We start from the raw sequence: 17,652 nt of genomic DNA on the forward strand, positions 1-17,652 counted from the left end.
AGTTGGATCTTGTCCAACTTGCTATCCTATCCTTTGATTGCCCCGTCAGCTGAGACTTTGACCATGGCCACGCAAGCTTGACTTCTGACTTCTATGGGGGCTGGACTTTTGACTCCACGTAAGCTTGACTTCTGACCTCTACGGGGGTTGGACTTCTGACCTCCACGTAAGCTTGACTTCTGACCTCCATGGGGGTTGGACTTCTGACCTCCACGTAAGCTTGACTTCTGACCTCCACGGGGGCTGGACTTCTGACCTCCACGTAAGCTTAAATTTTGACCATCCTGTGGTCTTAACTCCTAACCACATCATCCTACTGACCCCACGATCATGCACCGTATCACAAGCCTCCCCCTCAAGTCTAGTCGAAGGAGGCTCTAGTCTGACTGATTAGACCCAAGTCCCTTTGCTACCTAACCTAGTTCTCGCATCTTCTGTTGGCCTGTTTTCTGTCTATCTTCTTCAGAATATTTCGCCTTCCTAAAAGATAAACGGGATTATTCTGTGTGTATATTGATTCTTCAATTTCTGAGCATACGCTTCCCCAATAAATGCTACCCTGTTTTCCAAGCGTCAACTTAAGTTCCGAGGAAATCCCTTCACCTTCTCCTCCCTTATAAAAGGTCCGAGTATACCTTTCTCCTCTTTGCCTCAAGATATCCTCTTGTTAATAGAGCATCAAGCATCCATGGAACCTGCTACGGAATCCAGCAAACTTGCTTCTTTGTGTCAGCAAATTTCCCATCTGACGGAGTTATAGGCTCAGAAAGAAGAAACCTTGCTGGAGATGACTGCGAGCAGAGATCTTCAGGTGGCCCTTACTCATGAAATGGAAAACCTCTGGCTGGCCGCCAAATCTAGAACCCGGGACGAAATTGCTCTCAAGCTTAAAGCTCAATTGGACTTCCAGAGCCAGGTTCACTATATCCTCTATTTAAAGATGAAACATGAGGACGAGGTGACCCTCCTGAAAGAGGAAAGACGGATCAAAGAGGAGATTGTCGACCAACTGAAGCGCGCCCTCGATCTCATTAAGGAAGATCTAACTAGAGCTCAAGCTCATCTGGCCAAGAAGGATCAAGCCTCTGAATCTGGTAGCCATGTAAATCCTTAAAAAATGTTCACCTCGTTAACGAAACAAAACATGCTTCTTGAATTCCATTTATGGTGTAGCCCCATGCCCTCTTGCTCTGGCCTCGTTATGTTTCTATAAAACACCTGCTTTCTTCTAACTTTTCTAGCAAAAAGTAATAAGGATAACCTACTTACCCCACCTTCCTCTTACCTCACACCAGAAGATCCCCAGGCTTGAGCAGCCAAGACACTTGAGAATATGCCTGTGAATTTTCTTATTTAGCAGAGACAAGGGAAATATAGCTTACTGACCGGTTAAGCACGAGAACTTGGCTTGTTGTATTTTGCTTCGGCGAATATAAGGAGTGCTGACCGAAGAAAGAAGTCCTTGGGTGTGAGAGCTTAGCTCACTTATAACTCGCACTGGGGCGAGAGTCTGGGGCAACCGACCGGGAAGGTCGTTGGGCATGAGAGCCATTCTAACTTATAACACGCCCTGGGGCGAAAATCTGGAACCCGACCTGGACGGTCGTTGGGCGTGAGAGTCATGCTCACTTATAACTCTCATAGGGGCGAGAGTCTAGGACAACCGACCGGGAAGGTCGTTGGGCATGAGAGTCGTGCTCACTTATAACTCGCACTGGGACGAGAGCCTGGGACCCGACCTGGACGGTCGTTGGGCGTGAGAGTCATGCTCACTTATAACTCACACTGGGGCGAGAGTCTGGAACAACCGACCGGGAAGGTCGTTGGGCGTGAGAGCCGTGCTCACTTATAACTCACACTGGGGCGAGAGTCTGGGACAACCGACCGGGAAGGTCGTTGGTCATGAGAGTTGTGCTCACTTATAACTCGCACTGGGCGAGAGTCTGGGACCCGACCTAGACAGTCGTTGGGCGTGAGAGTCATGCTCACTTATAACTCGCACTGGGGCAAGAGTCTGGGACAACCGACCGGGAAGGTCGTTGGGCGTGAGAGTCGTGCTCATTTATAACTCGCACTAGTGCGAGAGTCTGTGATAGCCGACTTGGAAGGTCGTTGGGCATAAGAGTCATGCTCATTTATAACTCGCACTGGGGCGAGTGTCTGGGACCTGACCTGGACGGTCATTGGGCGTGAGAGTCATGCTCACTTATACCTCGCACTGGGGCGAGAGTCTGGGACAGCCGACCTGGAAGGTCGTTGGGCGTGAGAGCCATGCTTACTTAAAACTCGCACTGGGGCGAGAGTCTGGGATAGCCTCCCTGGAAGGTCGTTGGGCATGAGAGCCATGCTCACTTATAACTTGCACTGGGGCAAGAGTCTGGGACCCGACCTGGACGGTCGTTGGGCGTGAGAGTCATGATCACTTATAACTCGCACTGGGGCGAGAGTCTGGGACAACCGACCGGGAAGTTCGTTGGGCGTGAGAGTCGTGCTCACTTATAACTCGCACTGGGGCAAGAGTCTGGGACAGCCAACCTACAAGGTCGTTGGGCGTGAGAGTCATACTCACTTATAACTCGCACTGGGGCGAGAATCTGGCACCCAACCTGGACGGTAGTTGGGCGTGAGAGCCATGCTCACTTATAACTCGCACTGGAGCAAGAGTCTTGGACAGTCGACCTGGAAGGTCGTTGGGCGTGAGAGCCGTGCTCACTTATAACTCACACTGGGGCGAGAGTCTAGGACAACCGACCTGGAAGGTCGTTGGGCGTGAGAGTCATGTTCACTTATAAGTTGTGCTGATCCGACCTCGAACGTGGCCTGCCTTCCAGAGCTGATCCACCTCGGCCGTGATTATTTTGTTCTAGCCATCCAAGAAGTTCCTTTTCTTTTGCTTGACCAGTCGGGAGTCCGGTAGTAGATGTAACTTGTGCTCTGCTACATCAGGCTTGACCCCGGGTAACTCCTCTATAGACCAGGCGAAGACATCCCGGTTGCAGATCAGGCATTGGACTAACTCTTCCTTGAGAGGCGGAGGCAGGTCGCTTGCCATGCGAGTTAGACTTTCAGGGCGTTCAGCGTATAGTTGCACCTCCTCCCAGGGAATGGGTTCTTCAGCCATAGGCAAAGGCTCTTCTTGGACAGCATGGACGCCACCATCTTGTATCCTTTGATTCTTCCGAACCTCCACACGGACCATATCAATATAACATCGGCGAGAGACCTTCTGCTCTCCCTTAACTTCCCTGACTTGTTCGCCAATGGGAAATTTGATTTTTTTGATGGAATGTAGAGACAACAGCCCTAAATTCATGCAGGGCAGGCCTTCCCATGATGAAGTTATAAGAGGAGGGGTAATCAACCACTATAAAAGTGCTCCTCCTAGTGTGCACCAATGGCTCGGTGCCCAAAGATATGGCCATCTTGATCTGACCCATTGGCTTCACTTCATTGCCTGTAAAGCCGTATAGAGAGGTGGCCACGGGCTGGAGTTCAGTGGCATCGATCTGCATCTCCCCAAATGCGGTTCTGAACAAAATATTAACCAAGCTCCCGGTGTCAACAAAAACCGAGCCACTCGGTTGTTGGCAATGATGGCCTTGATGATAAGGGTGTCGTCATGAGGCAGCTCCAGACCTTCCAGGTCTGCCGGTCCAAAGCTGATGACAGGACCCGAAGCCTGCTCCTGGCTGCATCCAACAGTGTGGACCTCCAAGTGACGCACATGAGACTTGAGTGCTCTCCCCGAATCTCCGTCAGTGGGCCCTCCAGAGATCATGTCAATCTCTCGAACGAGAGCGTTGCCTCTATTCTCGGCCTCCTGTATGACCTCTGACTCCCCCCCCCCCCCCCCGATCGGGGTGATGAGTACTGGATCCAGCTAGGTCGTGGCGGGGTTGCCCGACCTGTCCAGCTGCGGCTCGCTACTCTTCTATCATCTTGAGCACTTGAGGGGCTAACTCGGGCGGAAGTAAGCCTAACTCGGCAGCCCGCTTAGAATCCTGAGCGAACTGAAAAAATGATTAGTGTCATGAGTACGAGATTGATGATAGATGCAATACCGAGTGTTCCACGGTCCAGATCAGGGAGCGTGCACAGCTGCAACTCGGGGGGCCGGTCTAACCTCCGGACCGGCCTGTAAGGTAGGCCTGGCTTCTCTAGCGCGTGGAAGAGGTTGAGGGGGTGGTTGAGGTATCCTCCTTTCCAGCTTGTTAACAGATGGAGGTGGTCTCTCGGCTTTCCTCCGGGCCGCCTGTGCTTCTTCCACCTTGATATAGCAAGCAGCTTTTTCCACTATCTCATCAAAATTTCGAGCGGGCTTTTTGATGAGATTTATAAAGAATTCTCCCTCTCCTAATCCATGGGAGAAAGCGTTCATCAGAATCTCTGAAGTGGCTGTGGGGACGTCCTGGGCCACATGGTTAAAGTAGTTGATGTAACTTCTTAAAGGCTCGGTCGGCCCTTGCTTAAGTGCGTAAAGGCAATGATCAGTCTTCTGATATTTTTTGCTGCTAGCGAAACGACGAAGGAAGGCCATCTTAAAATCCAAGAAACATGTGATGAATCCTTGTGGTAGCCCATCAAACCACTTTAGTGTCGAACCAGATAGAGTATTGGTGCAACAGGGCTACATTCTTAAATTTGCGTAGATGATCCTCCGAGTCTTTGCTCCTGTCATATTCCCCGATCGACGGGGCCCTGTAGCCCTTAGGTAATTTTTCGTTCAAAATCCTAGCCGAGAAGGGTACTCTCTCATCCGGATCTTCTAGGAACACATTCGGCATGATGAGAGCCTTCCCTTTCCTCGAGTCTCTAGGTAGGGAACTCTTAGCCATAGAGACTTGAAGGCTGTTCTTTCTTAAGGTTGGGGCCATGGGGTCCTGGCTGATAATACCCCAAGTCAGGCTCGCGATAAGGAACCTGGGGAAACCCCTCGAGCTATTTTCTTTTAGAGCCCCGATCTGAAACAAGGATGGCCTCCTTGGAAGCTTCAGCAGGAGCTTGGTGTGGTCGCGAGACGGTTGCTTGTTTCTCGGAGGCCGCTCGCCTCTTGGCCTCCTTGAAGAGCTCGTATTCTCCTACAGTCATGGTGACGTTGATGCGGCCAGACTCCTCCATCTTCACGTTCTAGAACAGGTGGTTGTGTTCCCACAGACGATGCCAAATTTGATCCCGTCCGGAAGCTGAGTCGGATGAAGGCGGGCCTCGATGTACTGGAGGTTGACGGAAAGTCACTGCGGCGTCCGATCTACCTAGCACTCTCCGAAAGGCTTCATACGGGCAGATGACGAAGCGTGATGACTAGGATGATAACGTTAGGGCTCTGCGCACACTTAGACGAGTCCACGAGTCGTTAGAGACCAGAAACCAAGGAAAAAGTCCTCGGGTCATACCCTCAGACGCTCAAGTCAGGTACTTTTTCCCCAGAAGCACGGAGAAAGGACGAAAAGTAAAGACGAGTATGAAATGACGAGTGAGCGTACCTGCATAAGGGATAAAGCATCCCTTTTTATACTGCAACGGATGTTTCTAGGGTCTGGCAGGTGTCAGGGAATGTCGACTGTCAGGCTTTGTGTAGCGATGAATGACACGCGACACCTCCTCATGGGCCAGTGATAGAACCAAAGGGGTAATGAGCCCCGACTGTTAGCATATTCCCTGACACACTGATTATTCTCTGACAGACAGTTACGATTCCCTTACTTGCTTGTCCTGTAGTACCTGGCATCCTCCGCTCATGATTGCTACGCTGGACCTTTACACTTGCTAACCCCGTTCTGATATCTTGCTAACCCCGATCTGACATCGCCTCCAGACCTGTGCTTCGAACCTTATCCTATGCATCACCTATTGCAGACCCCGACCGGTCTTGCCTCTTATTGACATTACGTGTTGCGCCCTATATACCGTAGTTCGGTTCTGTTTATCCCTACTCCCAAGTTGTAAGTCTAACTTTGTCTATCCCGACCTGTATGCCTATCTCCAACTTTGCTTATCTTGGACCATGAGGGTAAAAATCCTGACCCGTATCCTTGGCTAACACATCCCGACTTGTACGTTTTATCAACCTACGTATCCTAAGCCATAAGACTATAAATCCTGACCTGTGTGCATCGGTCTAGTTCCGCTAATCTTGAGTTCCGACTTGTACTCTTTGATCCCTTTATCCCATGCCATGAGGATGTAAGTCCCAACCTATAAGCCAGGTCTGTAAATCGACCTGCTCCTGTCCTCCATAATCATGGTTTGTAGATCCCGACCTGTACGCCAGGTCTGTATTTCGACCTACTTCTGCCTGCTGTTATCCATGGCTTGTACGTTCCGACCTGTACGCCAGGTTTATATTCTGACCTGCTTCGGTTCTCTATTATTCATGGCTTGTACGTTCCGACCTGTACGCCAGGTTTGTATTCTGACCTACTTCTGTCCTCTATTATCCATGGCTTGTACGTTCTGACCTGTACGCCAGGTCTGTATTTCGACCCGCTTCTATCTTCTGTTATCTCTGGCTTGTACATTCTGACCTGTACGCCAGGTTTGTATTCTGACCTGCTTCTATCCTCTGTTATCCATGGCTTGTATGTTCCGACATGTACGCTAAGTCTGTATTCTGACCTACTTCTGTCCTCTGTTATCCATGGCTTGTACGTTTTGACCTGTACGCCAGGTCTGTATTTCGACCTGCTTCTGTCCTCTGTTATCCATGGCTTGTACATTCCGACCTGTACGTTAGGTCTGTATTCCGACCTGCTTCGGTCCTCTGTTATCCATGGCTTGTACGTTTTGACCTGTACGTCAGGTCTATATTCCGACTTGCTTCTGTCTTCTGTTATCCATGGATTGTATTCCCCGACCTGTATGCCAGGTCTGTGTTGCGCCGGAGGCCCCTCCGCGCCTTTGCCTGTTCTGTGGGCCCAGTCCTAAGCTATACCTGGCCTGTGGGCCTTGTCCTTGACTGCTATCGAAGTTGGATCTTGTCCAACTTGCCATCCTATCCTTTGACTGCCCCGTCAGCTGAGACTTTGACCATGGTCACGCAAGCTTGACTTTTGACTTCCACGTAGGCTGGACTTCTGACCTCCACGTAAGCTTGACTTCTAACCTCCATAGGGGTTGGACTTCTGACCTCCACGTAAGCTTGACTTCTGAACATCCTGTGGTTTTAACTCCCAACCACATCATCCTACTGACCCCACGATCATGCACTGTATCAACATCTTTTTACTATACGATTTCATAGATAGGACAAGGAAGCGCTCATAAACACCAGGTTTTAAAAACGCTGTTAAAATCGGTGTCTATTAACGAAAAAAGGGCACTCATATACACCGGCTAAAAAAATCGGTGTATGTGAGTGAAAATATGTGTTCATAGACACCATTTTTTGAAAACCCCAGTTTAAAATATTCAAAGACACCGAAAATTACTTAAAACTGTTGTTGTTCCATAGGTGTCTATGAGAGTTTTTCTTGTAATGTGAGATTAAATGGTTGGTCCTTATTCTATGTTAATAAATGTATTGTATAATTTAGGATCGTATACCTTTGGAGCCCTGTGTGACAAAGGATAATTCTTTAATCGGGCATCCTAGGTTATCTCTACTATTTAGGGATATCGGGTAATCAAGGGAGCAACACTCCGACACGAACGTTGTGAGGAAGTGTCAGGATTTAGTTAGACTTCCTACATTGCATAAGGATAGAGGATAGGAAATGAGAAATTCATAACATGCTAATCAACATTACAATGATACCGAACCCCTAGACACTCACCTTGACCAGTTTTCCTCAAAACTCTCTTCCTTTCTCTTATTCTCACAACCTTAGTTTGTGAAACCTCAACCGATATTTCGATCGTCTAGTTAGCTAGCCGTGTGACCTCACTAGTTCTCATCAATCCCTATGAGATCAATATTTTATTACTTACGACAAAACCATTCACTTGCCGCTTCATTAACACAAGGTTCAGTCGACAGAAAGATCTTGATCCGTCAACGAAATAGTGAGATTTCTACAATTAAATGGATCGGATCACCGTAAACAAGGAAGGAACAAAGAATCAATCAACGGATAGAAGGATCAGCCAATGGATAGGTTCAATCGACAGAACATCTTATCAGTCGACGGATGGAGACATGTAAAAGAAGCTCTCGAGCTCCGAACCAAAAACAACTCTTTATTTTTAAATTTCTACTATGCTCATTCTTTGCTCGTGCAAGCTGCAACTACTACGACGCCGAGAGGCTTCCAACAACCTACGCTTCATCTTATATATGATTGTTGTTGATATATTTATTTTACTTGCACCTTGTATTGTACTTGTACTATTTCATCATTTAGTGGATCACCCAACTAAAATGATCAAAGATCACGGGCCATGGAGTAGGAGTCAGCTGGACTCTAAACCAAGTTAAAAAGAGATGTGTCCTTTGTTTTTCTTTCTTTGCTTTATTTCGTTGCATACTCTAGTTTTACAAAAGAAAATAAAAGTTTTATAGTTACGAGATTCAACACCTCTCTCTCGTACTCTTACGATCCAACATATTGTTCCATTGCTATTCTTCTGCTCATCCTAGTGCCAAGCTCTCATCTTCAATCTTCAAGCAATCAAGAGAAGGAGAACCAAGCCAAAAATTTATAATCTTTCCTTTCTTCTTCTCCATTGTTGATATTTTCTTTTGAGAGCTTTGAAAGCTTGTTGTAAAAGGTTTCTCCAACTTCGGTGTTATTCCAAGAAGGAGAGTTCATAGTGGAATTTGTGATTACTGGTGTGGACCCTTGGATTAGTCACCGCAAGGAGGTGGAGGCCAAGTAAATTAAGGTGTTAGTATTGTGGTGTTCTTAGCTTCAAGTATATGATGCAAAGAAGAATCAAAGCAAGCTATTTTCCCCCACCCCTCTAGCTCTATAGGTCCTAACACATAGCTCTTGGATGTACTAATCTTGGGGGGTAAGGAACTAAGTAAATTCTTGTGTTATTTTTGTGTTTATTTAACTCCGCTACAAGTACTAATATGATACAAATGACAAACAAAACTAATATGAAAGCGACGATTGATATTCACCCCCCTCTATCGATCTCCATGATTCTTCAGTAGGAAGGGAACCAAACGTATTAAATATGATAGGTAGGGGACCTAAATGGAAGGAAACTACTATATGGAATGACTTGGTTAAAAATCATTAGAATAAAAATATGAAATTGAACATAAGAAAATAAAATGATAATAAATGATTGGTCTATTACCAAGCACACTAGAGGTTCAATTTCTTTTGAAAAAGACCGTGAGAGGCTAATAAACCTCTCACAGTGGAGTTTCTAATAAAATATGCTCTATAGAGAAAAACAAACTAAAACTATCACAAAAAAATTGAAGACATACATGCTACTAGTAAGAGGATGAAGGAAGAAATTATTAAAGTAAAAAAAATGGAACTTGTTATTACATAAAATAAGCAGAAGGAAGAAAAAATTATCAAGTAAGGTAGATAAAGAGAAGAAAATCTCAAGGAAATTATTTATAAAATAATTCAAAAGGTGGGATATATAAATTATTTATATCTAAAAGGATCTTGTCCTCATGAGCGTTGTGATAAACAAAATAAAGATTAAATTAATTATGGTAGGATTTAAAAATTTATTAGTTACTTATAGTTTGATTAATAATTAAATTTATTTGGACGACATGAATATTTATTTATGTCAATGTTAATTGTATAATACTTTTAGATTAGAAATTAGTTATTTAATTGTTTTTTATTTATTTAAAATATGTGATTGCCTCCGGTAAAGTATTATATAGATGATAAAAATAAAAATATAATATAATAAAAATTTAATGATAGATTTAAAATTAAAATTATATACAGATTTATAAATAGAATTGTAAACAAATTTATGAATAGATTAAAATTATATTTGATATGTTATTTGAAATCAATTAATTATAACTTTAAAATAAAATTAGAGATAAAATTTGTATTTGAAATAATTAATTTTATTTGGTCAAATTGAAAACATGAACAATTTTCTAATCTGTTTTTGAAATTAAAGACAAAATATTTCCGTCTTAATATCACTAACGTTATTTTCACTAACAGATTTTTTTAGATGAAATATTTCATCTCAAACGTTCTTTAGAGATGGAAAAATGACTTCCTGATTGTTTTTCATCTATGAAGCTCTGTTTTCTTATAATATTCGTGAAAGTAGGAAAAAGATAGGATACTTGAGGAATTTGATGATGATGAGTATAAAGGTAGGTATACTTGGAGTAGAACATATAAGCAAGCAAGAAAAATGACAGGAAGAGAGTGGACAAGCTCGGTGTATCTAAAGGATGAGAAGCTTGGTGAAAAAGTACATTGGTGGATTGAAAAATAAACATAGGAAGTAAGTCGGAGGGCTCAATATATCTGAGAGATGAGAAGCTTAGCAGAAAAGTACACTGATGGAGAGAGAATGACTTGATATATCTGAGGGACGAGAAATAGGTGGAAACTACACCAGGTAAATTGCTATGAGATGAAGATTGACTAAATTTGTACTTGGGCAAAGGGTATAACTGATCAACCTAGGTAGACTCAGCTTTAAAAGGCCAAAGTCAAATTTTTAGGCAACCAAATTTTTTTCAAAATGACCAAAACTACGGTAGACTAAAATTATGTTCAATTTATAAAGCAAAGGATAAGGAGTCATCTCGACGAACAGCGTATGGAGTCGATTGATTAGAGAGATTTAGTCCATCAAAAATAGATCCAAGCGACTGGAGGCACACATGTAGTATGATCTATACAATATTTGGATGAAGCAATCAAAGAGCCTGATTGACTAAAATTTGGTTAACTAGAAGAAGTATCTAGACGATTAGAAAAAATTATGGATGAAGATGATTGACAAAGTTAGAGCAGGTTGACAAGAAGTTCCATCGACCTAAAATTTTTCAATCAAAAGTTTGGCATGTCAACTACTTCGAGACAACAAGACACTTAATGGATGATACTTATAAATAAGACGAGAGGCTTGAAGCATAAATAACATATTGAAATCAAATATTGTACTTATTCAAGCTTTGAGTGTCTTTATTTTTATTTTACTTTTTTTGCTATTGTAAGGGGTTCCTCCACTTTCTATACTTTACCGAAAAGGAGAAAGATAACACACTTCAAATGCATAGGGTGTGGACTAGCAATTTTGGAGAATTGTGAACCACATTAAATTGATGTGTCATTCGATATGTGCTTGTTTATTATTTTCATTTCCGCTAGTGGATGTGTGGTCACTTGTTAAAATCACAATAAGAGAAAGTTTGCTTTAAAATTTATGGACACTATTCATCCCCTCCTCTCTAGTAATTCTTCTTAAGGGATTCAACCCTGTCAATTTGTGTCGCATCTATTGTTGTTGCAAACTGGATTTGAGTCGCTGTGCCTGCATCGTCATGCTAGCTTGTTGGCGACGACATGCTTGTTGGCTTGCCATCGCCATGCTCATCAATTTAATTATATCATCGTGCTCACCAAGCCATGCTCACAAACCTTCGACTGCCATGCTCATCTACCTTTAACTACCATGCCTGTCGACCTATTATTATTGTGCTTACTACTCCACCACCAACTATAATTGCCCATACTTATAGCGCATTTAGCTTCCAAATTTGATTCTGCCCTCGAAGCAACACTTTTTGTTGAGTAGTCGACCGCTAGGAACTTATTAGTCAACCGATAACTTATTGAGTCAGTCAATGTTCACAATTACGATCATACCAATCAACCGATTTTCACCATCAAGCAACGTAACTCCAAATTTGATTTAATATAAATCATGTCAAGTATGGATAATAATAATAATATATATCCATTTTTGAACTCATGTAAAGCACGCACTCATCAGTCCGTTGATTGGCTGCCCTCCTTAATTGGAAAACATAATTGGAAACAAGCCCACCCTCAAACATTTCCCTAGCTACGATCATTCAACAGGTAGCTCAGCAATAGCCAATAGGCAAGTGGATGCGATTCCATCGCGGCAGTCACACGCATTAATGTTGTGTCCGTCATTATCTCCATGATCATGATTCTTGCATGCATGCCTGCAATTCAATTTTTAGGTAGATAGATGCATATATAGTTGATGATTTCCCAGGCTTGACTAGCTACCATATATATTCTCCAAAAACCTAATCTTTCAAGGGACCGGGCCATACATATGGAAACCTTTTCCACAAAAAAAAAAAAAAGGTGCAAGTAGCTGAAACATTAGCTAGATTAGAACATTGGTCGGTCGCGGGCTGATCATGTCGGGGCTTATCTTATCCTTTCCTCATCTCCTGTACTTGAGTTAGCTTTTGTCAACTTTGCGAGCATGCAAAGCATGAATTGAAGACCCACTGTGTTGACATGGAGCTCCATCCTCCATGCTCCCGGTGCTTATTAGTTTAAGCAATAATACTTTTGACAGGACCAAAAGGCATGGAATAATTGAAGAAGTTAAGATATATATGTCTCCATTCATGAAGCTGTACTGGATCATGCATGAGTTGGTAACATTCCCACTATATATGTAGTTTCTTCATATTAATTACAAATTAATTTAATTACTTTCAACCTTTCATATTGGAGTTTTTACAAAATAAAAAGATTTTTCGAAAGAACTTTTAGAATATATATGGAGAAGATTGAAGAAAAATGGAGTTCTTAGTCCTCATGAGAAATTCACAAAGTTAATTATTGAAGACAAGACCATTGGACATGCAATTGAGTGGTATGAGTCTCACTACCCTGCATGGCGTGATCATGCGCGCATCGTTTACGTAATACATGAGGTAAAAGGAATATATATAAAGAGACAATGCCAATATTTTACATATTGAATGTCTAAATGAAATTGAATGTCTAATTTCCCATTCTTTCTTCCCAAGTTCTGAACAAAGAATGGTGAGTTGGGTTAAACTCATTAAGGGCCATTGTGACATATACATGGTGCATTCTGACAAAACCTTACTGCTTTGCTCCCACTATCGCAGTTCTTCTTATCTTCACAATTATTATTTTTCAAACTAAAGGCAAAGCTGGATAAGCAAATAGTTATTGGTCACTTTCAGTGTAATATTCCACTCTTTTATTCCTTTTCTTCACTATTTCTATTATATATTCACACCTCCTTGCGATTTCAACAATGTGAGTCCTCTCCCTCCGAAACCATTTTCAGCTTTTCCTTAGTGAATTCTAGCATGCTTCATGCAATCAAATAAGCACTAGGATTTCTTTTCCTCACTTTCTAATTAAATGGTGAAATGACTTAGTGTAGTGTGAATAAGGGCAGACAATAAAAGTGGAAGGTGCAACCATTTTTGCTTGCTTGCAATGAATCGGGACAAGTCAGGTTTTGTCAAACTCTGTTTCATTAGTTTCCTCACTTTAGTAGCTCAAGGAAACAATAATTGGTGACCCAAAAGCATACTTTCTGGAAACTTGTAGAATAGGCCAGACTCAATCAAAACAAAACACCGTGTCAATTAAAATATAGTATTTATTTATTTAATATGAATTATCCTTTTAATAATAATGAAAATAAAAAATTGTCTTTTTCACTTTTACCTTAGGAAAAACTGGCACATGCACTGCCCTGATAGAACGAATGATAAATCAGCTTGTTCATTCTTGTGATCTACCAACTATTTCCTATAGCGCAGCCACCAAAGCTATTATTGGCAGGGAAAGCAGGATGGATGTTCATGTGTTCACGCATAGCTGGATACTTTTTACTCTCTAATCCAACCTTCCACAATCCGAGACTATTTATTTATTTTTATCTCTTTATTTTGCTTTTATTTCTTTAGAACTGTACATATATAGAGAGAGAGAAAACAACTGTTTCTCATCCATCTGTAGTTTCTCTCTTCCTTCCATATTTCTGGTGTGGATTTGGCAAGTTGGAGGAGGAGAATTAATCCTAGTGAACCCATCACTTTTTTGTCATCTCTATATCTTCCTCGAACCTTCTACCATAAGAATTTAATTTCATAGTTTGGAATGAATTTTTGAGATGGATTTAATATGAAATTCAATTCCAATTCCATTCAAAACATGAATAGTAAATCAGACCTCAAATGATCAGATTTGGATAGGGATTTACCATGAACAACTAAAATTACTTAATTGTCCTTTTAACTTAAAACTCTTTTTTCCATCTGCCGACTCTCTTATTTTCTCTTGCCTTTCTCCCGTGCGTCGTTTCTCCTTGTGTCGAAAACTTCTCCTTGCACCGTTTCTCCCGTGCGCCACCATCTTCATACTACTGTCTTAACTGTGCGATCCCTTCTTCTTATTCTCTAATACTTAACTTGATTATTAAATGATTAGTTATGAGGATAAAATGATAAATGTATAAAAATAGAATTCAATTCAAATAGATTCTAAATTAAGAAATTCAATTCAATTCTATTATTCACTAATTCATTCCAAACATAAGAATTGAATTCAATTCCTGTCAGAATTCAATTCCTAATGGAATTTAATTCAATTCCTAATGAAATTTAATTCAATTCCTTTACTTAAGTTGTTTCCAAACAGGATGCAAGTGTTTTAAAAAAGATGACATCTTTGGATTCTTTATTTGGGAGATTTATTTGGGAGATGACGATGCATTGAAACTCAAGTGAGGTTGCATCCACTGCGCTTTTGGAGCAATTGGTATCTCTTTCTTGATTATTGTTTTGGAAGATGCTCTTGTTCCTTATGTCGTTCTTCCCCTTCGTCCTTTTCCTCTCCAAAACTTTCCCCCTGCCGCCATGGCGTGAACTGCTGTCTCGATTCCTGCCTCTTTTCAACAAGTGTGAGTTAGTTAGCACTCGAAAAATTACATCTTTGCCGATGATTCCCGGGAATAAATGCACCGTCCATGGGGTGGAGAACGTCGAGGAGCCGTCTGCTACATCGCTGCTGGACTTGCCGGAGTTGGTGCTGGAGATGGTGCTGGAGAAGCTTCCGCCGTCCGGGTTGTCCATGATGGCCGCCGTTTGCCGCTCGCTAAGGAGGAGGTGCAGGAATGACCACTTGTGGGAGAGGCACATGCGGGAGAAATGGGGGAGGGTGATGGCTCCGGCTGTGACCGGGGAGTGGAAGAACCACTTGGCTTTCGACGGCGAGCATCGGGATGGATGGTTGCTCTCTTGCATCCGTCCAATATCCTGGCTCAAGACAAGGATTGGGAATGGTAACGATCTCAAGAACTCTCTGCTTCCTGACTCTGTCATGGCTCGGTATCAGTCCTTGGAGAGTGGTCTGTTGTGGTTCCCAGCTCAGGTTTACAACCGCGAGGTAATGATCACGATCACGACCATGATCATCGCGACGAAGTCGATGAGAATTTAATCTCTGAGTTTAAACTGAGAATTCTTAATTAATGCTTCTGCAGCATCAGCATGTGGGCTTCTTGTTATCATGCTACGATGCTCAAGTTAGATATGATTGCCGGACTGATACTTTTCTTGCAAGGTATGCACAAATTTTATACAGTTTTGGTGACATAGAGCTAACATTCTGCACTTGAAGCTTCATTACGCTGTAAAACTAAGTCATTCAAGAGTTTTGTTTTTCTACTTTGTAATAGGAACCAGTATAATATATCCATGTTTTGTGTAGGTATCCTCCTCATGGTCGAAGAGCCCTAGTAACAGAGGAAGGAGTGGAATGGAAGAGGCTGAGGGCGCCACCCGTGAATACTTGCGCTTGTGATCTTCACATCTCGGATTGCCTCAGCGAGTTGTGTCCTGGTGATCATATCGAAATTCAATGGAGAAAGAACAAGGAGTTTCCTTATGGTGAGTGATTTCAGCAGTGGTCACGTTATGAAATTGGCTTGGCTGATGGAGCAATGTCGCGACTCAATTGTTTGCAGGCTGGTGGTATGGAGTTATTGGTCACTTGGAATCTTGTGATGGAAATGAGCATTTTTGCCATTGTCAGATGAGCAGTAAGTAGATGAGTGATCCTCTATTCCATTTCAAGAATTATATATAGCTGACAGCACCTACTGTTGAACACAATCCTTGCATGAAAATTGTAGTTAATTCTTTTGAGTACAGATGCATGGTTATAGTGTTCTTATCATGGCTAATTTCACTAGCTAATTTGGTGTTTGGTTTTCTAGATAGTATTGTCCTTGAATTCAACCAATACACAGCTGGTTCGAGGTGGCGACGGGCGTCCATTGATCGAAAGAGTCACAGGGAAGAAGGCAATGAAACAGATGGATTTTATGGAGGGATCAGGAAATTGCAAAGCCAGGATGAAATCTTCAAGTGGAGAGAGCTTTGGCCAACAGATGCTTTGGAGTAGAACTATCCTTGCTCAATTGCATACGCTCGGTTGTATCTTGAGATGCCTAAACACTATTGTAGCTTTTCTATTTTGGCTGTTGGTATTCCATACAGATAATTCTTGTAGTGGGAAGAAATTAAATGTGAATAAAGCAGCTTTGCCAATCTTGACTCTCTCTCAACTCTCAAGTCTCGCAATTCAGAACATAGGCAACAAGATGTAAAAGAGATAATTGGCATTGATAAAGTAATAATAGAAAGAGATGAGAGTAATAATAAATCGTGTTCATTAAAATTTGTCCTAAGAACAATACAATATATAGGGTTTAAATAAGTACTCGGTCAATTAACCAATTAACAAATAATAGAATAATTCTAAAAATTATTCTGAGAATTATTCTAATAATTATAACTGAATTATTAGAATAACCCTAATACTTAATTTGATTTGACTTGGTAATTTGATCCGGTCAATCTAGATAATTATCTTTTATTTCTATTACCCCCCGACAAACTTAACGGGAGATCTCTAACGTTGAGTTTGATTGCTAACTTGTTGAAACGGTGTCTGGATAATGGCTTAGTAAATATATCAGCGATTTGATCTTCAGCAGAGATATAAGAGACAAATAACTGTTGAGTTGCCACACGTTCACGAACAAAATGAAAGTCAATTTCTACATGTTTTGTACGAGCATGGAAGACCGGATTTGCTGAGAGATATGTTGCTCCAATATTATCGCACCAAATTTTTGGTGCAATATTTGATGCAAGATGAAGTTCAGAAAGAAGTGATTGAAGCCAAATAATCTCAGACGTTGTATTTGCTATAGCTTTATATTCTGCCTCAGTGCTTGAACGAGATACCGTAGGTTGCTTTTTCGAATTCCATGAGATAAGATTTCGTCCAAGAAATATCGCATATCCACTAGTAGAGCGTCTATCTTCAGGAGAACTAGCCCAATCCGCATCACTATAAGCATGTAAATCTCGAGACGATTGGCGATATAGAAGAAGACCATGTAGAATAGAACCTTTGAGATAGCGAAGTATTCTTTTTACATTATCCCAATTTTGTTCAGTCGGAGCATGCATGAATTGACAGGCACGATTTACTGCAAAAGTAATATCAGACCGTTTGATAGTGACATATTGTAAGGCTCCAACAATGCTTCGATAAATCTGTGGATCAGACAGAGCAGGAGAAGATGAAGATAGAGAGTTGTTTACAGCAATTGGTGTAGAGACCGGACGTGCCCCATCCATTTTAGCTCTTTGAAGAAGTCCATTAATGTATTTGCTTTGAGAGAGAAGATATCCATCCTCATGTG

The 17,652-nt window shown here is 42.0% G+C and overlaps 1 protein-coding gene across 1 annotated transcript; it reads left to right on the plus strand.

The window, feature by feature from the left end:
- Positions 1 to 14,621: 14,621 nt before the first annotated feature.
- Positions 14,622 to 16,486, plus strand: LOC121977464 (F-box protein At2g32560-like). Its single transcript, XM_042530025.1, has 5 exons — positions 14,622 to 15,320; positions 15,418 to 15,497; positions 15,645 to 15,823; positions 15,901 to 15,975; positions 16,153 to 16,486. Exons 1-5 carry the CDS (start codon positions 14,724 to 14,726, stop codon positions 16,338 to 16,340), a joined length of 1,119 nt encoding a protein of 372 aa, XP_042385959.1. The 5' UTR covers positions 14,622 to 14,723; the 3' UTR covers positions 16,341 to 16,486.
- Positions 16,487 to 17,652: the final 1,166 nt, after the last annotated feature.

The sequence above is a fragment of the Zingiber officinale genome, chromosome 4B (genome assembly GCF_018446385.1).
Source record: "Zingiber officinale cultivar Zhangliang chromosome 4B, Zo_v1.1, whole genome shotgun sequence".
Taxonomy (NCBI): domain Eukaryota; kingdom Viridiplantae; phylum Streptophyta; class Magnoliopsida; order Zingiberales; family Zingiberaceae; genus Zingiber; species Zingiber officinale.

What these genes read in the sequence shown, in the direction of transcription:
- LOC121977464 (XM_042530025.1), top strand. Translation starts at nt 14,724, where the DNA reads ATGCTCTTGTTCCTTATGTCGTTCTTCCCCTTCGTCCTTTTCCTCTCC. An exon ending in ACTGATACTTTTCTTGCAAG is followed by an intron (nt 15,498 to 15,644) that starts GTATGCACAAAT and finishes TGTTTTGTGTAG; the next exon opens with GTATCCTCCTCATGGTCGAA. An exon ending in GAACAAGGAGTTTCCTTATG is followed by an intron (nt 15,824 to 15,900) that starts GTGAGTGATTTC and finishes AATTGTTTGCAG; the next exon opens with GCTGGTGGTATGGAGTTATT.